The sequence below is a fragment of the Trichechus manatus genome, unplaced genomic scaffold, assembly GCF_000243295.1.
Source record: "Trichechus manatus latirostris isolate Lorelei unplaced genomic scaffold, TriManLat1.0 scaffold00056, whole genome shotgun sequence".
NCBI classification, from domain to species: domain Eukaryota; kingdom Metazoa; phylum Chordata; class Mammalia; order Sirenia; family Trichechidae; genus Trichechus; species Trichechus manatus.
Window position 1 is genome coordinate 3067763 of NW_004443992.1, and position 25618 is coordinate 3093380.

General features: G+C 37.6%; 1 protein-coding gene across 1 annotated transcript in view; it reads right to left on the minus strand.

Moving 5' to 3' along the window:
* DNAH7 (dynein axonemal heavy chain 7) overlaps window positions 1–25618 on the minus strand; it is a 270960-nt gene that overhangs the window by 107353 nt on the left and 137989 nt on the right. The window contains exons 39-44 of the mRNA XM_004378290.1: window positions 24864–24990; window positions 23076–23295; window positions 17217–18089; window positions 14824–15053; window positions 10013–10343; window positions 6992–7338 (exon numbers count right to left, since the gene is read on the minus strand). Coding sequence (XP_004378347.1) covers window positions 6992–7338; window positions 10013–10343; window positions 14824–15053; window positions 17217–18089; window positions 23076–23295; window positions 24864–24990 — 2128 coding nt within the window. The remainder of the gene's footprint in view (window positions 1–6991; window positions 7339–10012; window positions 10344–14823; window positions 15054–17216; window positions 18090–23075; window positions 23296–24863; window positions 24991–25618) is intronic.

The window sequence follows — 25618 nt, forward strand, 5'->3', positions numbered from 1 at the left end:
GGAAATTATCAAACAATATCATTAATATCACACGCAAGTAAAATATTGCAGAGAATATCAGAAAAATGTCTACCTGTTGTCTTAGGCTAGGTTTTCTAGAGGAGCAACGCCAGTGAAGCGTAGAGGTATATAATACATACATAGAGAGATTTATTTCAAGGAAATGGCTCACACAGTTTTGGAGGCTGGCAAGTCCCAAATCTGTGGGTCAGATGGCAGCTGCTGGGTCACATTCCAAAGATCGGAGGTCAAAGGAAGACAAGTCGGATTCAGGATCAAAAGACAGTGAGCTTTGCCAGAACATCCATATATACTGGATGCAAGCCACATCCCCAAAGAAACTCTGCTTTCAACTGATTGGCTGCTCACATCAGATCACAGAATGGAAGATGATGACATAGTATCTGCCAAACCACTGATAATCATGGCCTAGACCTGTTGACACATAACCTTAGCCATCTCAGTTTACCCCTTGTCAACTTGGCACCTAGACATATCTCCTTAAACCATACATAATCTCTAAATAAAGACAACTATAAAGTCATACTTGCACCTAACATGATACAACTAACATGCATACAACTGAAAATGCACTAAGCCTGTTTACATCATATATTATAATAAGGAATAAGGGAGGGATTAAAAACAAAAATATTTGCTATACACACACACATACATATAATAAAACAAGGAAGAAATACTAAAATAATTACAGTCCTCGTTTCTGCAACTGGTCAGGTGGTCATGGCTAGTATTTAGAACTACCTTCTTCCACTGCCCATTCCATATTCCGTTTACCCTCAGCAAGTTCTTTGCCTGATGGGGTGACCCAAACCTTCATTCCTGAAGGGTCTGTGCCATTAGTAGTCATGTCAGAATTGGGATGCTGTAGTTTTCCATTAGAAAACAAAAATGCTCACAACTGGACAAATAAGCAACATTATGATAAACAGAGAAAAAACTAAAGTTGTCAAGGATTTCATTTACTTGGATCCACAGTCAACACCCATGGAGGCAGCAGTCAAGAAATCAAAAGACGCATTGCATTGGACAACTCTGCTATAAAAGTTCTCTTTTAAAGTGTTGAAAAGCAAAGATGTCACCTTGAAGACTAAGGTGGGCCTGACCCAAGCCACAGTGTTTTCAATCACCTTATATGCATGTGAAAGCTGGACAATGAATAAGGAAGACTGAAGAATTGATGCCTCTGAATTGTGATGTTGGCGAAGAATATTGAATACTCCATGGACTGCCAGAAGAACAAAGCACCGTGCAGAGCAGTTGGAACCTGTTGCAGTCTTCTCTTGTTCTGGGTCCCACACAAAACTAGCAGCTTTTTGCATCACTTTTTAAATAGGCCAGAGTAGCACACCCAAATGAGGGATATGTTGCCTCCAAAATCCAGAGAAGTCCCAGGTGTTGTGCCTCCTTGTAGGTTGTAGGAGGGGCCAGATGTAGCAACTTATTCTTCACTTTAGAAGGACAATCTCAACATGCCCCACACCACTGGACCCCTAGAAATTTCACTAAAGTAGAAGGTGCCTAAATTTTCATCAGATTAATTTCCCACCCTCTATGTATACAAATATCTTACCAGTAAGTCTAGAGTCATTGATATTTCTTTCTTACTAGGTCCAATCAGCATAATGTCATCAATGTAATGGACTAGTGTGACATCTTGTGGAAGGGAAAGGCAATCAAGTTCCCTGTGGACTAAATTATGACATACGGCTGGAGAACTAGTACACCTCTGAGACAGCAGTAGAGTGAAGGTGTATTGCTGGCCTTGCCAGCTGAAGACAAGCTGCTTCTGGTGTTCCTTTGAAACCAGAATCCAGAAAAAGGTATTGGCCAGGTCAATGGCTGTATACCAGTTATCAGGAGATGTATTAGTTTGCTCAAGCAATGAATCATATCTGGAACAGCTGCAACTGGAGTCAGCACCTGGTTAAGTTCATGATAATCCACTGTCATTCTCCAGGATTCATCTGTTTTTCGCACAGGCCAAATAGGTGAACTGAATAGGAATGTGGTGGTAATCACCACCCTTGCATCCTTCAAGTCCTTGATGGTGGCAGTAATCTCTGCAATCCCTCCAGGAATTCGGCATTGCTTTTTGTTTACTATTTTCCTAGGTAAGGCAGTTCTAATGGCTCCCACTTGGTTTTTCCTACCATAATAGCCCTTACTCTACATGTAAGGGATCCAGTGTGTGGGTTCTGTCAGTTGCTGAGTAAAGCTATTCCAATTATGCATTCTGGAACTGGGTAAATCACTACAGGATAGGTTCAGGGACGCATTGGACCTATTGACAGATAGATTTAAGACTCCATTAACAATATGACCTCCACATACCCCTACTCTGACTGGTGGGCCACAGTGACATTTTGGGTCTGCTGGAATTAGTATCAGTTCAGAGCCAGTGTCCAGTAATCCCCCAAAAGCCTGATTGTTTCCTTTTCCCCAATGAACAGTCACTCTTGTAAAACGCCATAGATCCCTTTGCAGAAGGCTGGGGGAAAGATTCACAGTATAAATTTTTTGTCGGTTTAGTAGGTCCTTCCTCTAGGGGACCTGGCATCCCCTTCATTCAAGAGGTTGTGGGTCTGTAAACTGGCTCAAGTCCAGGAATTGATTGAGGGGCCATGACTCTCTATTTTGACAATTCCAGTTAGACTATCATTCACTTGACCTAGAATTCTTCTGCTTGTATAGATTAAGTAAATATTTAGTAGATTTCCTGTCTATTTCACTCTTAGGGACACCATGACTAAGTAGCCAATGCCATAAGTCCATACAAGTCAGACTATTTTGATTATTGCTTTGACTCCATTGTCAATTATGGTAACTACGCCCACCTTGTCTTTGTCGATTAAGTGCTGCCACTTGGCCCCTACTACCATAGGGTTCAATCAGCCCCATTATGGTTAGGTGTCTTAATTAACTTAGGGCAGTTCTCACCATCAAATCTGACTTACATAAAATAACAATCACAGCAGTCTTCAAGGATGCTGGGGCGCCCTTTCACAAATTTGCTCCTTACTGGTGTGGTAAAAGGTATGTCCTCATGGAACTCCACGTGTGGGTCTGTGGGTCCAATCTGATAAATCCACTCTAACATGCCAATTTCCCTAAGCTTCTGGATATCTTCTTATATAGTACATCAAGGCAGGTCTGCCATTTCAACTAGATTTAATGTAGGCTACCGCTTAATCTATGCTTCAGTGAACCAACCAAATAAACTATTAGATCCTTTTCTCTCGTCCTGAAACACTGAATGAAGAATCTGTGCTTAGTGGGCACATATTAATAAACTCAGACTGATCCAACATCATGCTCCTTGCACCATTTTCCACACCCTTAATAGCCATTCCCACACATATTCCCCAGGTTTCTGTTCGTATATGTTAGAAAAATCAAGCAGTTCTTTTGGAGTGTAGCATACCTCCTGGGACACACTTTGTACTTCACCTCTTGGGGCTCACTGTGACTTAAGTCTAGTTGTAGGTCTAAAAGTAAAAATGGGTGGTGGGGGTAGTTCCTGGGGATATTCAGCAATGTCTTGGAAGGTATGTGCCTTAGGCAAAGCCCCAGGCAACGTCCCAGGCGCAATCTCAAACAAAGACTCTTCAGGCACAGCTGGGTTAATCTCATCAGATGGGGGTGGAAGAGATAATGGTTTTTCTGGGTAAGGTGGTTTAGCACAAAAAGATGGAGTAATCTCTTCAGATAGGAGTAAAAGGGCTGGTTTTGTTGGCAGGAGTGATTCAACCGAATTTAGGGGCTCAATGTCCCCAGCTTCCTGATTTTCTGTCCATATGGCCCCACCCTAAGTTTCAGGATCCCATTTCTTCCCAATCAATGCCCTCACTTTAGCTTCAGACATCACTAGAGGTTGGGAATTCAACTGAAGTTGTAATTCAGCCACTCTTACGATAAAACTCTGAGTTTGGTTTTTGGCAAAATCAGCTCTGTTACTACAAGAAATAAGGCTTTCCTTCAGGGCACAAGTGGCAACTTTCTGGTCTTGTATATAGCACATGAGCTGTGACTCTGAAGCTCTGAGCTTATCTCTTTCTTTCATTATATTGTCTAGCAAAAGTAGGACCAACCAACCAGCTTCCTTATACTTCTCATTCTGATAAAATTGTAGACAAGTTTCAAATATGCAATCACCCAGAGACTCGTCTCTCACAAATATCTGATCCATCGGTGGTGACATTTTGTGTATTTCTATTGTCATTTCACACCATAGATTAGCAGTGCCCTCTTTACTACTGGAAGCAGTCTTCAGCATCTTTAAGACTAGCGAAACTTGAGAACCAATTCAGAAAACTCATCCTTAAGATTCTGTTCCTTCTCTCGGTACCAAATGTCTTAGGCTGGGTTCTCTAGAGGAGCAAAAAATAAATCTCTCTTTATCCATTAATATATCAATATACATATAGAGAGATTTATTTCAACGAAATAGCTCATACAGTTGTGGAGGCTGGCAAGTCCCAAATCTGTGGGTTAGATGTCAGGCTGGAGCTTCTCCTCACTCACATGGCTGCAGGGGCTAATGAACTCAAAATCTGCAGGTCAGACGGCGGGCTGCTGGCTCACATCCCAAGAACTGGAGGTCAGAAGGTGATGAGTCGGATCAAGAGAGAGGTAGCTTTGCCAGAATATTTACATATATTGGATGCAGGCCACACTCCAAGGAAACTTCCTTTTCAATTGAATGGCTGCTCACATCACATCACAAAATGGAGGATGATTACATAATATCTGCCAAACCACTGAGAATCATGACATAGCCAAGTTGACACATAACTTTAACCATCACACCTGTGTTTTATCGACTATGCAAAGGCATTTGATTGTGTGGATCCTAACAAATTATGGGTAACATTGTGAAGAATGGGAATTCCAGAACACTTAATTGTGCTTTTGAGGAACCTGTACATAGACCAAGAGGCAGTCATTCAAACAGTACAAGCAGATACCGTGTAGTTTAAAACTAGGAAAGGTGTGTGTCAGGGTTGTATCCTTTCACCACACTTACTCAATCTGTATGCTGAGCAAATAATCTGAGAAGCAGGACTATATAAAGAATGTGGCATCAGGATTGGAGGAAGACTCATTAACAATCTGTGATATGCAGATGACACAACCTTGCTTGCTGACAGTGAAGAGGACTTGAAGCACTTACTGACAAAGATCAAAGACTACAGCCTTCAATATGTATTACACATCTCAACATAAAGAAAACAAAAATCCTCACAACTGGACCAATAAGCTACATCATGATAAATGGTGAAAATATTGAAGTTGTCAAGGATTTAGTTTTACTTGGATCCACAATTCCAGGGAAGAAGCAGTCAAAAAATCAAATGACACACTGTATTGGTCAAATCTGTTGTAAAAGACCGCCTCAAAGTGTTAAAAAGCAAAGTCATCCTCTTGAGGATTAAGGTGCATCTAACTCAAGCCACAGTATTTTCAATCACCTCATATGCATGTGAAAGCTGAACAATGAACAACGAAGATCGAAGAAGAACTGATGCATTTAAATTATGGTGTTGGCGAAGAATATTGAATATACCATGGCCTGCCGAAACAATGAACAAATCTGTCTTGGAAGAAGTACAGCCAGAATGCTCCTTGGAAGCAAGGATGGTGAGACTTCATCTCACATACCTTGGATATGTTATCAGGAGGGACCAGTCCATGGAGAAAGACATCATGCTTGGTAAAGTAGAGGGTCAGTGAAAAAGAGGAAGACCCTCATGAGATGGACTGACGCAGTGGCTGCAACAATGGGCTCAAAGATAGCAAGGATTGTGATGATGGTACATGACCGGGCAGTGTTTCATTCTGATGTACAGAGGGTCTGTATGAGTTGAAACTGACTTGACTGCACCTAATAACATGATAATAAATACTATTTCAAAAATGGAGTCAGTTATGTTATCTTTCTAAATAAATGATAAAACATTCAATTAAAAATTATCATCAAAATAACTGTCGTGGTCCCAAGCATGTATTATAAAAACATGTACTACATAGTGCAATGATTCAAATTGGGTATGAGTTTGAAAGACATCCTGTAATGGTTGCTTTTTGAAGAAATAACTAGCAATTTTGACTCTATTTTGATACAAATGGTTCTCATACAATCATCAGAAAAGGGTGTCTTAGAAGAACACATTTTATGCCAGTGCTTTCAAAGTGTGGTCCAAGAACTCTTGGGAGTTCCTAAGGTACCTCCCCATTCAAGGGGTTCATGAGTTCCTTCCTTGTCCAACTAAATATCTGTGTGAGGCAAGATTTTCTTCATATACTTCAATCAAAACAATATATCACAACAGACTGAATAAAGAAACGGAGTCCAACTGTCTTCAATTAAAAAAAGTATAAAACAATGCCATTCTTTACTAAGAGGCTTTTTTTTTTAATATAGTAAAACCTTCGAAAGCCACAGCCAGTGTAAGGTAGAAACCTGTCAGAAAAGGAAAACTCAAATATTTTCCACTAATAGTGAGTGACAGAAAAGTGGTAAGACTACACCCTGTCAAAGGCAGAAAGCTTGTGAGACCTGGAAAAACAAGGCAGCTCCATCGAGTTCCGGCTCTCACAGGTTTCACTGTATAAAATAAGTTACACATGTAAACATGTAATATCTTCATTGTTATTTTCAAAAAACAATTAAACTATTTAAAAATTTGTTTTAATTTCTAATATGGTAAATAAATGAAAGCTCTTTGACGCTTTTGATAATTTTTAAGAGTATAAAAGGTTCCTGGGTCCAACATGTTTAAGAACTGCTGCATTGTACTATTTTGACCAGTGTAATTTTGTCTCCAGTAAAGATGTAAACACATAGCAACTATTATACATGATTTTCTGAGGGGTTTCTCACCTAAATTGCTTTTAAGTTTCCTATTGTCTAAATGACTAAATGTGAAAGTAAAACATACTAGTCAGTTTTCTTTTTATCAGGACTTACTTATCATATGAATCCATTGCTATGACCCATTTGCACAGACCTTCTGCGGCTGTGGAAGCATTTCTAATCTTTTCTGGAACAAAATCTGGATTTGGAATATAGTTTTTTCTTATGATATTCATGTAAGCTGCAGGAATATTATCCTTGTCATATTCATGAAGAGACTGGAGAAATCTAATGTCACCCAGAAGTCTCTTAGCTGGACCCCAGAAATCTTCTATTTTTTTTCCAGAGCCTGTTGGGTCAGGGATTTTGTCGGCTTTGAGGCCTTTCAAGATGCATATAGCTTCCATCACAAGCTTGACACCAGCAGGAGGACTCTTCATGGATTTTACCACTGTAATGTCCTTGAAATAACAACATGCTAATTGTTAAAAATGAAATGTTTGTTAACTGTAGTTGGTTCCTATTTTCAGACTAAGCCTTAGCATACAGAAGGTTACTCTGTTCATTGGGTAGAAATGGTGACAATGGTAGAACCGTATCAAAAACTGTTGAGAAGTTTTTCCCAAGGGAAAAGTTAAAAACCAATAAGAATAATAGGAAGATACCCTATGTCAGATACTTGAAGTCTACTTCCAAAACACATCAAAGGGCAATACAGATATCACAAAGTAGAGTTTTCTAGCTTGTTAAAAATTATAAAATAGATGCTCAATGCAACATTAGAAAAATACAGAAAAAACTGTACATATAAAGGCCTCCTATAATCCCATTATATATAACTACTATAAACATTTTCATTTATATTCTTCTAAACCTTCTTCTATATGTATATGCTGCAAACCAGTGTATATGCTATATTTTAAGCAGTGAAATCATAGTATACATAACACACATGCTCTATTCCAATAAGAATATATAATGGACATCCTTCCATGCTAGTGAACATTTACATTATTGCTTTTAATGACTGCATAGTGCTCCAACGTAGACACATGCACCATCATTCTAATTTTTTCCCCTATTTTTCACTATTACAAGAACTGAAACTTTATACCTTATATTTTTAAAGCTCTTGGCACTTATTGACAAACTGTTCTCCAGAAAGTATATAAGGGTGCTTATTTAAGTAGACTGTTGGAGCACTGGTAGGCATTCTATAAGCAACAGAATTTTTTTTTGTACTTTAGATGAAGGTTTACAGAGCAAATTAGCTTCTCATTGAACAATCAATACATACATTGTTGTGTGACATTGGCTGTCAACCCCAAGACATATCAACACTCTTCCTTCTCAACCTTGGGTTCCCCATTACCAGCTTTCCTATCCCCTTCTGCCTTCTGGTCCTTGTCCCTGGGCTCGTGTGCCCATTTAGTCTCATTTTGTTTTATGGGCCTGTCTAATCTTTGGCTGAAGGGTGAACCTCAGGAGTGACTTCAGTACTGAGTTGAAAGGGTATGTGGGGGGGTGGGGGGGTATACTCTCAAGAGTTTCTCCAGTCTCTGTTAGACCAGCTGGTCTGGTCTTTTTTTTTTTTTTGAGTTAGAATTTTGTTCTACATTATTCGCTAGCTCTATCTGGGACCCTCTATTGTGATCCCTGTCAGAGCAGTCAGTGGTGGTAGCCGGGCACCATCTAGATGTGCTGGACTCAGTCTCGTGCAGGCTGTGGCAGTTGTGGTCCATTAGTCCTTTGGACTAATCTTTCCCTTGTCTCTTTGGTTTTCTTCATTTTCCCTTGCTCCAGATGGGGTGAGACCAGTGGAGGACCTTAGATGGCCACTCACAGGCTTTTAAGACCCAGATGCTACTCACCAAAGTAGGATGTAGAACAGTTTCTTTATAAACTATGTTATGCCCATTAAGCTAAATGTTCCCCGAGACCATGGTCCTCAGCCCTCAGCCCAGTGATTCGGTCCCTCAGGGAGTCTGGATGTATCTATGGAGCTTCCAAGACCTAGGCAAGAATTCTTGTTTAAATCTGTGTTTCCTTAAATACAAGTAAGGCAGAATATCTATTTATGTTTACTATTTTCACTTTCTCTTTTTTGTATTATTTCTTTATATCACTTACTATCCTACTTTAGAGCTATATTTTCTTATTGATTTGTAAGAGCTCTTTACATAAAGGCATATTAACCCTTTGTCTACATTGTATTTCAAATATTTTCCCCAGTATTTCTAAAATTTGTCAATGGTATTTCTGGCAAACAAAATTTGTAGATTTTTAGGTACTAAAATGTATCACTCTTTAAAAATATTTTTATTTATTATGAAAAATACAACAGTATATACAGCATATGTATTACAAATAAGACTGCTTAGTAGTTTTCTTTCTCATTTCTCTCATATGTAGGAAGTCCTTTTCAACTCTAAGGTTATAAACGTTTTGACCTATAATTTTATAATAATGCAACTATTGAATTTTAAATCAGTCTGAAATCTATTTCAAAGTAAGGTGTGAGGAAAAGATCTAACATTTTCCCCATTTTCCAACACAAACATTTCCCAAGACTATTTATTTAAAAAAATCCACTCCTGCTTTTCTTAATTGAAATTTTTCCCTCTCACACTCTAGCTTCTAATACTACATTACATCAAATCTAAGAATGCTATTACAAAAATGCATTGTTGTAAGACATGTTGTTATTTTATGTATCACCAAAAAGAAAAAAAACATTGACAAACATTGACACAATACTTTATGACATCTATTGTAAGACATATCCCAATTATAGAAGTGTTTAAATATGAAAAAGGTAAATCTCAAAATCAACAAAATATATACTTGGGCCTTATTCCTCTATTACTGTAGTGTAGAGTTCTTGTAATAACTCTTCTTTTACGATAGGTTATAATATCTGGCAGCTTTCTTCCTTTTCAAAATTGTCTTAGTCATGCTCATGCATTTCTTTTTTCATATGAATTAGGAATCTTTCTGCCAATTTCAAAATGATTTCAATTGCATTAAATTTGGAGACTAACTTGGAGAGACAAACTAGATTGTACCATACAATGTTCAATATTTTCTTGAGTTATGATGACATGTTTCCTACCGGGTGCATGGCTGTGCACTTACCTGTGCAGTAAGAGTGTCAAGGGCAGCTAGGGCTGACTCTAATATTGGCAAGGCCCCTGCCAGGTCAGCGTCACATTCGTCTTTGATGGCTTTGGCAGCCATAGCTTGGTCATTTGCTATTGTTTCATCAGCTTTCACTATTTTTTCAGTTTTGGCAACCTCTACAGACTCCCTCTCAATGATGACCATCATTTCATCAACTTTTTTGCTAGCAACTTTTAATTGAGGATGCAGAGCCTCCAACTCAGTTTGCATTGTGGCTACTTGAGATGCAGCAGAATCCAGTTTATCCAAACCCACTTCATACCTCTTCTTCATTTTTACCACCTCACTGAAAGCCAACAGATAAAACAAGTTAGGCTTGAGGATTTCTATTCTTCAAGGAAAAAAGCCTTGTCTTATTAGTATCCCAACAGCACCTAGCAGAGTGATCTGTTTTGTTTTACTAAAATCGTCCCACGATTACAACATCTCTTTAATTAATTTCCATCTCTATTAGTTTTAAAAAAAGTAAGTGTTCCTGAGCTTTCCCAGCCTTTTCAAGGCATACCTGATGACGTGTTCTAAAAGATTTTCACACACAACAATTCGTCAAACAATACGAACTCTAGAACACTGAACTGTATGCAATTAAGCACAGAGAATATGTCTTGTTCATTTTTGTTATTTCCAGCATCTAGGTGAAACATCTAGTCACATGATGGAAATTCAAAAGAATAAATACACTAGACAAGGGGCCTCCTGCATTGAAATGAATGGTGTACCTCTAAAATTAGTCACCTTGGGAAGTTTATTCCAATGATACTAATGTTACTTAAAATATTATTATAATCATTTCTTTTAAACTGACTTTAATGTCTAAAATATATTATTCTGAATGCTATCAAAGGTGTCAAAAGATTTCAAGATGTATTAAGTATTTTGAAATAGGAATTTTTTATTAAGAGAAGTATGACAAATAGGATAGGTAATAAATCTCATTACTTCATTATCACTATTATTTTGGGGGTATAAAATGATGATAAAATAATAATTGATTAGAAATAGTATTTAAATGTAATTTTAAATTTTTATCTGCACTTATATATGTTCTCTAGATAATTATAGCTTATGTATAGAGAAAACTATTTTTCTTGATAAATTGTTTTAATTTTTAATGTTTGATATGCCATAGTGTTTCAAAGTAAAAGGTGACACGTTTTAGAAATCCCCCTTATAAAATAGGCTGGACATAGGGATTGAACCAGCCTGATAATTGTCATAAAGGCAGAAGGTTATTAAAAATCTTCAACTGAGCCCCTGGACTCTCTGTTAACCCAGAACTAAAACCATTCCCAAAGCACACTCTTCAGATAAAGATTAGACTGGACTATAAAACATAAAATAATACTCGTGAAGACTGTGCTTCTTAGTTCAAGTAGATACTCAAGATCAATGGGCAGCTTCTGTCCGGAGGCGGGATGTGAAGGCAGAAAGGGACAGGAACTGGTTGAATGGACACGGGAAACCCGGGGTGGAAAGGGGGAGTGTACTGTCACATTACAGGGACTGCAACTAAGGTCATATAACAATATGTGTATAAATTTTTGTATGAGAAAGTAGCCTGAGCTGTAAACTTTCACCTAAAGCACAAATAAATAAATAAAAATCTTCAACTGAGTGCTAAACTGGCAAAGGTAACCTGGAGAACATTGAAAAGACTGTTGTAGGGAAAAGAAATTTAGAAGAGAGGGCATGCCACATGTCGAATTCCCTCTGTGTGAGCAACATATTTGACAGTAATGTGGACTGAGAAGACTGCATATGTGTTACCATATTATCTGTGAGTCCAGTTTCAGGAGAAACCCTGTGGAACAAGCACAAGAAAGGTCTCATTCCTGCCAGCATGATGTGTGGTGGTTCATCCTATTGCAACACTTTGCTAGCTAAACCACTGGCTTCCTGGCAGGTGATCTGATAATCTGCTTCTAGCTTTAGCTATTAAGAAAAGGGTAACTACAGTCTAGAAATTCTAGATTGAGGTAAAAGGAAAATGAAAAAAAAAGGAAAATTTTAAAGGCAAATAAGAATGTCTGAAAATGTCTAGAAAACCATGAAAACTACCACTCTTTCAGGCTGTAAGTTTGTATCTCATTTTTATAACATTTCTTTCGGTTAGGGTGGCCTCAAACATTGTGAGTGCATAATCAAACAAAGTCTTCAGTAACATCCAAAATTTAATTAGAATCTCTAAGTGCTTTTGATCTTCCTGGATGGGAAAATATTTTAAAAAAACAAAAAAGATGCAAGATTGTATTAAGTTAAAGAGCACATAATATACATGGAAAGACAATCATCTTAAGAGCCCAAATAATAAAATCCAGCCAAGTCATGGAAGAGACTTGGATAGGAGTTGCAGACTTCTATAAGTCGATGGAAGAATTAGCAATGGTATGACTGAAACCCAGGCGGTGGACCATGGTACCTAGAAAGCTATGTCACCACTGCTTGGGGATGCACTGCAATGGTCTTGAAAGCAGTGTCTCAAACAGACACTTGTACGCAATGTTCATTGCAGCACTATTCACAATAACCAAAAGGTGGAAACAACCTAAGTGTCAAGATGAATAGATAAATAAAAAAGTGGTATATTCATATAAAAACTGCTGCTGTCAAGTTGATTCTGACTCATAGCAACTCTACAGGACAGAACTGCCCCACAGGGTTTCCAAGACTGTAATCTTTGTGGAAGCAGACTGCCACATCGCAGCTGGTGGCCAACCTTTGGGTTAGCAGCTGAGTGTTTAACAACTACGGCACCAAGGCTCATTATTACAGAGCCGTAAAAACAAACGAAGTTCTGAAACATGCTATGACATGGATGAACCTTGAAAATATGCTGAGTGAAATAAAAGTCAGTCACAAAAGGAAAAATATTGTATGATTCCACTTGTATGAAATACCCAGAATAGGAAAACGCGTAGAAAGAAGAGTTTATTAGTGGTTGCCAGGGGCTAAGAGGAGGAGAAAATGGGTTAGTTATTGCTTAACAGTTACTGAGTTTCTGTTTAGGATGATGAAAAACTTTTGGAAATGGATAGTGATGATCGTTGCACAACATGAGGAATGTAGTTAATGTCACTGAATTGTACACTTCAAAATGGTTAAAATAGCAAATGTTTTGTTATATATATTTTAGCACAATAAAAAAAATGCTTGAGATAGTGGGTTAGCCGCATGAAGATTTAGAATTAACTACAGAAATATATACAAAAATCAAACTCAATAGGATTAATATTTTATGTTAAGGGATCTATGCACATTTGGTATTTTAAATATATGGGTTTTTTTGTGCTTTAGGTGAAAGTTTACAGCTCAAGTTAATTTCTATACAAAAATTTATATACATAGTTATGTGACATTAGTTGCGATCTCTATAATGTGACAGCACACTCCCCCTTTCCACCCTGGGTTTCTTGTTTCCATTCAACCAGTTTCTGTCCCTTTCTGCCTTCTCATCCTGCCTCCAGACAGGGCCGCCCATTTGGTTTCATGTATCTGCTTGAACTAAGAAGCACACTCTTCATGAGTATTATTTTATGTTTTATAGTCCAGTCCAATCTTTGTCTGAAGAGTGGGCTTTGGGGAATGGTTTTAGTTCTGGGTTAACAGAGTGTCCAGGGGCCATGGCTTCTGGGGTTCCTCCAGTCTCAGTCAGACCATTAAGTCTGGTCATTTTACGTGAGTTTGAGTTTTGCTCCGTACTTTTCTCCTGCTCCGTTGGGGACTCTCTGTTGTGTTTCCTGTCAGGGCAGTCATTGATGATAGCTGCGCACCATCTACTTCTTCTAGTCTCAGGCTGATGGAGTCTCTTAAATATATGTTTTAATATTTTAAAAAATCTTATCTTTTGATTAACAGGTCAGCCTTGCAATTCCAATTTAAATTGCATAATTAAGCAACAGATTTAGATTTGTGTTTTTAAGTCAAAATCCCATTAAGTTAATAGATAATATCCAAACATTTAAAAGAACTTAACGTTCAACTTACTAGATTTATAAATTATTTAAGTACCTAGAGAGGTCTGATTTGTTAAATCAAACCTTAAAAGAGAAACAATAATATATTAAAATCAGACATGGGAAATGTAATACAGAAAATTTTGTTTAGTTTTTTAATGTGACCAAACATTAATCAAAGATGCTCTTAAAGGTGATTGTTAAAATTTTTAAACTAACTTTCTGGCTTAATGTTTATAAATTTTTAATTATTATACATACTGAGTATTCATTTTCAGAACCAAAGAAACTTTTGAATATACTTTTTTGCATGTAAAAGCCACCCTCAAGACATTAAAGCACTCACACTGACACTTTCTATAGGACATAAGTTCACTGATTTTTAAGTCGATGCTTTCAAATCGAGTTTATTTAGAGAAGTAAAACTGGCCATGTATATGGAGTGGCTATCTCTGGGGCCTCAGCTGTTCAGTACCTAAAGATAAAGCTTTATCTATTACCTAATTACTTATCAAAGAAAAATTACATTTTCTAGAGATGTTTACTAAAAAATCATTGTCAAAATCTCCGGAGGCCACAACACAGCTCTGAGTGGCACACCTTTCTTCTTTCTACAAATATGGTTGTATATACTGAAGACTAAGACCCAGTGCCTATCTTCAAAATGTTTGTGAATTAAATCACTTCAAGATTTAACAAAACTCACAGTGTATTTATATAAATCTCTATTAAATCACAGTTATGTGATTTTTGTACACACAAATATTTTCAAACCACCATCGCTTACTTAGAAATATGAAATTTCATTTTTACCTTCTTTTCTTTTCTAACAACAGCTTGAAGGTGGAGATTAATTCAAGATAAGAGGTAGGAGTCACATAATTATATCTTTGAAGTTCAATATAGAAGGAGTTTGATAAGTTTATAGTAGAAGTGTGGAAGCTTTTACACATGTCGATACAGCCATCTCTTGTTTCCTCTGACATTTCAATGTCTTCTAAGAAGCGCGAGGCAACTGCCTGTAGTGCATCTTCAGGCCATGACTAAATTTAAGATAAATGATTTAGCACTTTATCAAAGTTACCAATGTGAGTTTGTTACTACGGCAGCCCTTTATAATTTATGGATGTTGGAGATGGAGGGGGATAGCAGGGGAGGGGATAGAGTATGAGAGATACTTTCATGAGGAACGTTCCTCAAGTACCTGCATCTTAGGACATGTAATATAAACTCTGCATGATTTGTTCAGGGATTAGAGAAATTGTTCATGAGTATTTCTAGGAATAAGGATGGGAAAGGAATTAAATTTTTGGAATGTCTATTTCTGAGTGCCTTTTACAGGTATTATCTCATATAATTCTCCCAATAATCCTCTAAGGTAAATGTTACTATCCTTTCCCCTAACATCCAGAATCATATAAACAACTACTTCCTTGATATTTCTTGGATAGCTTATAAGCATCTCAGACTCAACAAGTCCAAACCATGGTCATATCTCCCCCATCAAAGTTTCTCCTTTCGCAGTCTTCCCCCAATTTAGTAACTATCACCATCATCCATCCAGTCATTTAATCCAAAACATAGGAATCATCCTCTCTCTTCTTTCTCATCCCTATATCCATCCCATAAGCAAGTTCTGCCAGCACCACCCCCAAAACAGGTCCCAAATCCTTTCACTTCTTTCTATATCTACCACAACTATCCTAATTCAACTTTCTGTTATCTGCTGCCTGGAATATTCTGGAGTATCCTAACTTGTCTCCATACTCGTGCTCTTGTACCAGCCCCACAGTCCATTCTCCACACAGCTGCAAAGAGATCTTTTCAACATGTAAGACAACTCATGTATTTCCCCAGCTTTAACCCTCTGATAACTTCTCAGCATGCTTAAAATAAAATCCAAACTCACTAGCAAATCTCTACCTGATCTGGCCTTTCTCCCTTTTCTGACCTCATCTATATTATCTCCCTCTATGCTCTCCTCACCCTGATTTTCTCTGGTCCCATCATTCCTTTAGTCTGGCCACTTGTCTTCACTAGCTTATTCTCTTTGCCCAGATCTTCTCAGTATTGGCTCTTCTTGTTTTTCAGGTTTTCTCTTAAAAGTCAACTATTCAGAAAGCCTTTTACTGGCCACTTAATCTAGGGTAGCCTCTGAATTACTTTCAGTCACATCACCCTATATGATGGAATTATTTTTTGCTCATTTGCTTTTCTGTAGAAAGTAAGCGTAAGGAAAGCAGAGGCCTTGTTTATCTCATTTACCTTTTATCTCCAGCTTCTATAATAAGACCTGACACAAAGCAAGGATTCAAGAAATATGTACTGAATCAAATAATTTTACCAGAAAATGGAGGTACAGAGAGGCTAATGTCATAAATGCTTATGTGCTAGGTCTCACTCATGGGGTCTGCCAGAGCCCATGAATTTCCTATTATACACATGGAGAATGCATTGTTATACAGTGTTAAAGGGGAGAATTAAATTACTTTTCACACTGAGCTAATTATTCTCCCTTTGCTCCCTCCCCGTCTACCATCACCCATCCTCTCCCTTTGTCTGCCCTGCTCTGTTCTTCTTGATGCTAAACTTTACTACAAAAAGCATCATCAGGCTTTCTTCCTTTTGGCCTCCTGTTGGGCTTGGGTAATGGTAAGAGATTAGAGGGTATAAGAGAGGGAGAAAGGTAGTGGTATTTATACCTTCTTCTTTTTTTTTAGCAGTTCTGGAATTGTAGGGTTGCTGTTCTTGTCAGGGCAGTCTCACTTCGAGGGTTCCAAGCTCTAAGCTACAGTAATACTGTTCTCTCCTTTGCTCTTTTATACCCAGGGATAGTAACAACTTTCTGCTACTGTTCCACCACTTCCTAAGGCCTCCACCACGTCCTCTTGGTTCCCTAAATCCTGACTACACCTTCATGAACAGTCCCTTCATTAAGCTTTCCTCAATGAAGCCTCTGAGTGTACTCTCTGTTTCCTGTCTGGACCGAAATACAAATTTATCTGAAAATGTTCTACAATATACTGAGGTTAATGACCACATAAAGTATTAAAAACATATTCCTCTATTATGATGATTTCTTGAATTATAATTTCACAAAATATACAATTGATCAGAAATTTGGGGGGGGAATCTATAAAATAAGTCATGATGATGATGAAGATTCAACATTTTAAGAAGTCTATTTAAAATTTACATAGCAATACCTGAAACCAGTCGATTGTACAGCAGTTAACAAGAGCAGGGAACTTTCTAAGACGAATCCGAAATGCATCTCCAATGGGACTCATGGCGAGGACCACATGCAGTTGATTGCGGCAGCGATCAATAAACATGTTGAAAAGAGCTATGGGGCTGCCATCTGTTTGTTTGGTTTTATCTCGTTGACGATCTATCTGACGCATCTTCTCACATATCTCCTGTTTCTCATCTAATGCAAAGAGATTTGGAACCTCCCCAGCATTTAGCAAATTGTTGACATCTTCTAGAAATGACTCTCTTTTAATCTGAGTATCTGTAAACAGGAAGACACCCTGCATCTCACCTTCAGCGCATTTCCTTAAGATCACTTTTAAATCTTCATGCCACTCAGAGCTACCATAGCCCTTGGAGATTTCAACCTGGAAAACTGAATCATCAGCCATGTGGGCAGCTAATCTGGTGACAGACTGCCTTCCGCTCCCTCCCACGCCAACCAGAAGAGCATGGCTGCGAGGTTGCTTCAGGATCCTGGAAATTCTGCAGACGTGTTCTATGGCAAATCGGAATAAGACAAGATTCATGGGTTTTTTACTAATATTATTGTATTCTTCTAGGTGAGTTTCTACTATCACTCGAAGATCATCCACATTTGCAACTTCTCTGTAGTTGGTATCTTCCCTCTTCGGATCGTGGAAGTCACAAAACATTAAACTGCGTAAATCATCTTCTTCTACCACTCCATCATTATCAAAATCCAGTCGTTGAAAAAGCTCATGAAAATTTTCATTCATATATTTTTTCAGAATTTCCTGAATGTAGTTGACAAGCCAACTCCTGTCTGCATTATCCAGAAGGCGATCATAATACACTCGAAGGACCTGTATAATAATTAAAACGTGGCTTTAGGGACTCTTTTTTTTTTTTTTTTAGTTTTATTAATGCTGTGCTAATCTCAAATAATACAAAACATACTTCAGAAAATTTCTATGGTCTTTATTAAAAGCATATCCAAACAATGAGAACAGAATTATAATTATGTTTATTTTAAAGATTAATTTTGGTCACATCTATTCAGAATAATAGTTACATTCAGTTATCAATAAATGGTAATTTTGGGGGCTGAAGCACTGACTGCCTTTGATGGTCACTCAGATGTGAATAATTGAGCAGGACGCTAGTATCTAGGGTTCCCCAAGTCTCTTCCAGTATTCTTTCCTTTATTCCAAGCCTGATAACATATTGAATGTTATCAGCAACTAAACAGATTTTTTTTAAAGCACATTTTCTGGAAGAAGAGGGAATGTCTTGAGGGAAGGGAGTTGTTTCAGACATTCGTTAGTTAATTATTTTTGTTTTAAGTCATTGCAGATGATTGTCTACTCAAATAAAATCTCTGGTTACATTGACATTCTATGGGACTGTAAGAAAGAGTTAACCAAGATTGCTACATTTAATTATTTCCTCCAAGTGGCAGAATGAGTGTGCTGGGGCTACAGTCCTATAACAATATGATATGAACAATGCTTATTTTAGTCAGCAGAACTTCTGAGTTTGGGACTTGACTCTGCTACGCAATTTTGGGCAAATCACTTAAGCCTGTCTGAATCTGCTTATTCACCTATAAAATGGGAAATGTAATACCTACCTTGCAAATTTCAGAGATTTGTGGCAAAAAGATGTAAGACAACATATGTGAAATTCCTCTGCAATTGAGATACATAATTATTCCAAACTGCCTTGGAATTGGTGTTTGATTCCATGGTGTTTGAGAATAATGATTTTAGGGTTTTCACTACTGTCAAGTTCCTGACATAATAACATCATCCCTTTTTCTAGCAATAGTGGTTTAGAGGCAAATGGTATGATTTAAGTCTCCTCAATACTCCAATCCTGGTGGCACAGTGGTTAAGAGCTACAGCTGCTAACCAAAAGGTCGGCAGTTTGAATCCACCAACTACTTCTTGGAAACTCTATCCTATAGGGTTACTGTGAGTCGGAATTGACTCCACGGCAAGGGGTTCGTTTCAGTTACATTCCAGCCAGTTCAAAATCTCTTTCTCTACGGGACAATCTAGTTTCACAACATATACTAATGGTTACTTCCTTGGATTGAGGTACTGAAGACCTCAGACAACATTCCTATGGGAGAAAAGAACTAAATTTAGCCAACCTCACACATGAGGTATCAGTGCCTAAACATGAATCAAGTTTATTCTTACCTAGTTGGCAATTCAGTAAGAACCTATGGGAGTGTTTCTCAAAGACAATCAACAGAACCTGCATTTGAATCATCTGAGGTATCTGTTAAAATGCAGATTCCAGGGCCCCACTCAGGGCCAGCTGACGCAAAATCTTTGGGGAAGGTGCCTGAGAATATCCATTTATCCTTTTATTTTTTTCCTTATATAAGATACACAAATCTTCAATGTACAGCTGAATGACTTTTTACACTCATGTAACCACCACCAAGATCAAGATACAAAACATTTCCAGTAACTTAGCAGACTCCCTTATGCTTACTCCTGATAACCTGTCCTCTCCTCCCCCAGAGGGAACCATTATTCTACCCTCCCCTCACATTTTCAGGTTGTATGTAAGATTTTCTATTATAAATCTAAGCAGTTGCAAAGGATGTAATTTCTGGCATATTTATATTGCATATGTGCTTTAAATCTATTTACCTCAAAACACTGATATCATTCACATGCTAAAAAATTCACTTTTTTAAAGCATACAATTCAACAGTTTTTGGTATATTCACAAAGTTGTGTAACCATCGCCACTATCCCATTCTAAAGCATTTTCATTATCCCAAAAAGAAATATTAGCAGGCAATCTTCATTTCTCCCTCCCACAAACCTCTGCCAACCACTAATTTACTTTCTGTTTCTATGAATTTGCCTATCTGGACATTTCATACAAACAGAATCATACAGTATGTGCCCTTTTGCGTATGGCTTCTTTTACTCAGCTTAATGTTACCAAGATTCATCCATGCTGTATTATGAATCAGTACTTCATTTCTTTTTAGGGTTGAATAATACTCCATTCTATGGACAAACCACATTTTATTTGTCCATTGGAGCCCAGTCCATTGGCGCAGTAGTTAAGAGCTCAGCTGCTAACCGAAAGGTCGGCAGTTCAAATTCACCAGCTGCTCCTTGACCCTATGGGGCAGTTCTATAGGGTCACTATGAGTCAGAATCAACTCGATGGCAACGGGTTTTGTTTTCTGTTTACTTGTCCATTTGTCAGCCAATATACATGTAGGTTGGTTCCACTTTTTGGCTATTATGAATAATTCTGGATGAACATTTGTTTACAAGTTTTTGTGAGGATGTATGTTTTCAATTCTCTCGGGCATATCCCTAGGAGGAAAATTATTGGGTCATCTGCTAATTCTATAACTGCTGAGAACTGCCAAACTATTTTCCAAAGTGGCCACACCATTTTACATTTCCACCAGCAATGGATGAAGGTTCCAACTTCTGTGCATCCTCACCAATACTTCTTACTGTCTGTCTTTCTGATTATAGCAATCCTAGTGAGTGGGAAGTGGTATCTTGTTGTAGTCCTGATTTGCATTTCCTAATGAAAGGGGCCCTGATGGTGCAACAGTTAAGCACTCAGCTGCTAACTAAAAGGTTGGCAGTTTGAACTCACCAGCCACTCCAAGGAAGAACAGAACTGCTGATCTGCTCCCACAAAGATTAAAGCCTAAAAAACCCTAAGGGGCAGTTTTCCTCTGTCCTACAGGGTCACTATGAGTTGGAATTGACTCAACAGAACACAACAACAACAACAACGGCCAATGATGTTGAGCATCTTCTTTGGAGAAATGTCTATTCAAATCTTGTGTCCATTTTTTAATTGGGTTATTTGTCTTTCACTGTTGAGTTGTGAGTTTTTTTTTTAAATATATATTCCAGATATTAGACCCTTATCAAATATATGATTTACGAATATTTTCCCCAGTATGTGGGCTGTCTTTCACTTTCTTGATAGTGTCTTTTGAAGCACAACTTAAAAAAATCTTTTTAAAATAAAATCCAATTAATTTTGTTCTTTGTTGTTTGTGTGGAATATCCATTTTTAACAAGCAAACCAAGTAACATGCACACTAACGATCGAGAGCTTTGAGAAATCAAAGGTAATGAAAAATAGAAAGCTACTCTTACGTATTTGAAAAACATTTAGTGAAATTATAGCAAGTCCTCTACTTTGATAAAGGTGTCTGGAAAGCAAAAAGAGACATAAAGTGTCTGACAGATATTACACATTCAAGAAGTCTTTCTTGAATGATTGAAAATAAATTTTAAATTACAGCGTCAAGTTCAATGACTCTTTCTTGGTGGGGGGTTTGTTTTTTGTGGTGAAATACACACAACGAAACACACTACATTGTTTGAAATGTCATTAAGCTCTTTTTACGTGGCAAGCACTGTTCTAGACACTAGTGATAACCAATGAAAACAAAATTCTCTGCCCACATAGAGCTTGCATGCTGAGGGAGATGAACAATAAACATAATAAATTAATTACACAGCATGTCAGAAGATAATAAATGCCATGGAAGGCAGAAACATAGAGCAGGATAAGAAGGGACATTTGAGCAAGGACCTTAAGGAGGTAAGTGGGTGAGCCTTATAGACAACAAGGGAGAGTGTGCCAAGCCGAAGGAGTATCAATGGCAAAGTTCTCTAAGCTGAGAGCATGCTAGATATTTCCAGGAGTAAAATTCAGTAGGGACAAAATGCTGCCTTCCTTTGCAATGCACTCCTTTAATGGATTCAGTGACATCTTCCTCTCTAGCCCCTCTGCCTCTTCGCTTTCAGTATATTTCTATCACTCGTGTGGCTTCCTGAATTTAAAGCCCGTGTCCATGTCCCAGGATATGGATCCCACTCAGGCAATCAAACAACTTACAGTAAAGTATTATAAGGATTTCTGGATACTCCTTTTCCAAAGCATCACTTTTAGGGGCCATGTGCGACCCTGCTGTGACCAAAATTTCCAAGTTGAGAGGCCCTTCACTTGGGCACATATTTGCATGTGTGAGGATTTAGGGATTCCAACTGCATATCTAATAGCCTACAGAAACCGGATTTTTAAAAGCCCTTTAAAAATTCATGTCACTGTAATACACGGTTTTAACACAGTAGCACAATCCCATTTTCCAAGTTTCTTAACCACATTATTAAAGTTATAATGTTTACATTTTAAAGAAATGGAAGAACATTTGACATATTATCTGCCCACTTTATAAATATTAAACTATGATTTTGATGCATCATTTTTTTCTATTCTCTCTCCTTCTTTCTCTCTTTACCTCCATCCCCACCACCAGTTTTTACAAGAAAAGGTTCATCAACATACTTCTTCCCAAAGAGAACCTAAAACATGTTTCATTTCTATGCTTTCAAACTGAATTTAAAACTGGCTTGCTATGTGGTTCTTTTGGCATCTAGTAATACTACAAGTAAGTAATGTAAATAAATAAATTCACTTCTTATGAAAGCAACTCCTTAAAAAGTGTTCCATCTTAAAACTATTTAGAGTCAAACTAACAAAGATTAAGTCACTTAAAGAAGATAGACCCAAAGTGATTCCTACTATGGAGTACTGAAATATTCTATAAATCAACAGGAAGTCCTAAAAATCGAAGAGAAAGCATTCTGAACACCATAAAATACCTCAGTGTTAAATATTTTTAAAAACCATCTTAATCACTGGCCTTCATAATGCCAAATAGCTGAATGCATTTGAACAATACAAACTGCTGAATATTTCTTTTTACCCCAATTTTTGGCATAGTAAAATCTTTGTTTCTTGCATAACCACATTTTTATAACATGTAATTTTACCTCATGAACCCAAAGACGTTTAATCACTTCTTTGGTTTCTGCTGTTTCTGGTCTTGACAAACAAACACCCTGAATAACTCGAGAGAAATCACGGAGGTTGAACAAGTAGTGAGATTTAGCTGGAGTAGGCAAGAGATTCTTCATTGCTTCTTTATACAGACTCATTGTACCACTGACAATTTGTGAGGTCAAATCTAGAAATTCTTCTGGGAATTTATAACTTTAAAAAAATTTTAAAGGAAGAATGTTAGCAAATATAGAATTATAATAGATAAATGATATTTAGTATGACCAACATATTTAATTCTGATTAAATTGGTTGATTTGGTTTACAAAATCACCATTTCTTATTATCATAGTAGGAGTAGAATGATTACTCCTTTGAAAGCCACTTTCCATTTACTATTTTATATTCAAAGGAATCCAATGAAATAGGCAGGATCAGTTTAATGGACTCAAAGCTACTTAAATAAGTAAACAGAAGAACCAGCCAAGGAACTCAGATTATGTCACCCCAGATCCAGTATCCACTAGACAAATACTTCCCAACCTCTTTCACTCCCAGGCTTTCTCAGGTGCATAGAGAAAGAGTCCTTGAAGAACACAGGTGAGATGGGTATGTTCAAAGAAAGAGAATAAAGTAAAGAAAAATAGAAAAGTTAAAATAAGGAAAAGAGAAAAATAAAAAGGAGAGTTAAAAAGAAAGGTGAAATAAACAGCAAGCCAGGATAAAAGGAGAGGTCATGGTTAGGGTAGAAAGAACATGAGAAAAGAATATTCATTTGCAAAGACTGGCTCTTTGTTCAATTTCTGGCTTGACAAGAAGCCTCCAACATCACTGGATAGGTCAGAGGATGACAATTTCCTGAGAATGGGCATCAGGGAGCTGAGACTTACACTGCCCAGGTCAGCTTGGCTCTCTGGCCCCCATGCAAACTGTTGAGTAGCACTGTATGTATATCCAGAGCTAGGGAGCAACATTTCCCCAGAGTACAGGCTCCAAGGGGGGGCATCTGTGGTTCAGTGGTAGAATTCTTGCCTTCCATGTGTGAGACCTGGGTTTGATTCCAAGCCAATGCACCTGATGCACAGCCACCACTCATCTGTCAGTGGTGGCTTGCGTGTTGCTATGATGCTGAACAAGTTTTAGAGGATCTTTCAGACTAAAATGGACTAGGAAGAAAGTCTTGGTGATCTACTTCGAAAAATCAGCCAGTGAAGACCCTATAGATCACAATGGTCAGATCCTCAGCTGATCATGGGGATGGTGCAGGACTGGGCAGCACTTTGTTCCATTGTGCATAGGGTCACCATGAGTCAAAGGCTGACTCAACAGCAGTTAACAACAAAAACAACATAGGCTCCAAGGCTCAAACTTGAACACGAATATCTCTGGGGGACCTGGAGATCTGCTAGACAGTGTTAAAGTCACAGGATAAACATGGCGTATCTTTTCTGGAATATCAATTGTACTTAGTGGTGAAATGTCAAAATAGTATTAATTCAAACATGGACATATTATACAGTAGAATGCAAAATTCTTATGGATTTCAGGTAAAAATCCACAACCTCAGACAACAAAAGAAAAAAGTACTCTGACCTCTTTGTGTTATGCTCCCATAGCTGGATGTGGGAGGAAGGGAAGAGAGCAGATGTTACTTGTTACATTTTCCCTGTCTAGGAATGTTTTCATGGAAAAGTTTGAGAAGTATTACTTACATTGATGGGTTTCCAAAAGATTTTATACTCCTTAATGAATTAAAAAAAAAAACAACTTAGATTACTTACCAGATTTTAAAATGCCAGTTTAATATTCTAGAGAAGATTGTATACATGGATTTATCACTAAAATCATTGATTGTTATAATATTGAAATGTCGCATGTATCGAGGAGTTATTGGATTTCGGCCACCACCTAAATATTAAAAAGGATAACTCTTAGCAATGTTACTATTCTACACCAGAGTATTTCCTCAATATTTTAGAGTGTAAAACAACATGAAAGATGATTAAATACACAAGCACAGAGAAGTTGAAAGAAATAAACCAGAAAATTCTGATCCCAAAACTATTTTCCCCATAAACACAAGGTGCTGTTTATCTGAATGAGTTCAACTAATTAGACATAATCTTGGGACAGGTCTACGTTACCAAAGGAAATCAGACCAGACAGAAAGATCCAATGGCCACGTTCTTCATGGCTCATACCTTTGGTTGATTCCCCAAAGAAGTAACCCATAAACATCCTGATGACCTTTTATGCAATATTAAGATAATCCTGAGGAACTAACTGACCAACTTTAGAGTCATTTCCCATATGACTGAATATCAGCTTGACCAGGGCATATAGCCTAATCCTTTCCCCACATCTTGAAATGAACTTCCCTGAGAATAGTCTGTGTAGTTCATGTGGCCACTTCACCGGCTGCCTGCCATTTTTTTTTTTTTTTTTTAAATATTTTATTGTACTTCAGGTGAAGGCTTACAGAACAGATAGTTTCTCATGTAACAGTAACACACATGCTGTTTTATGACATTGGTTA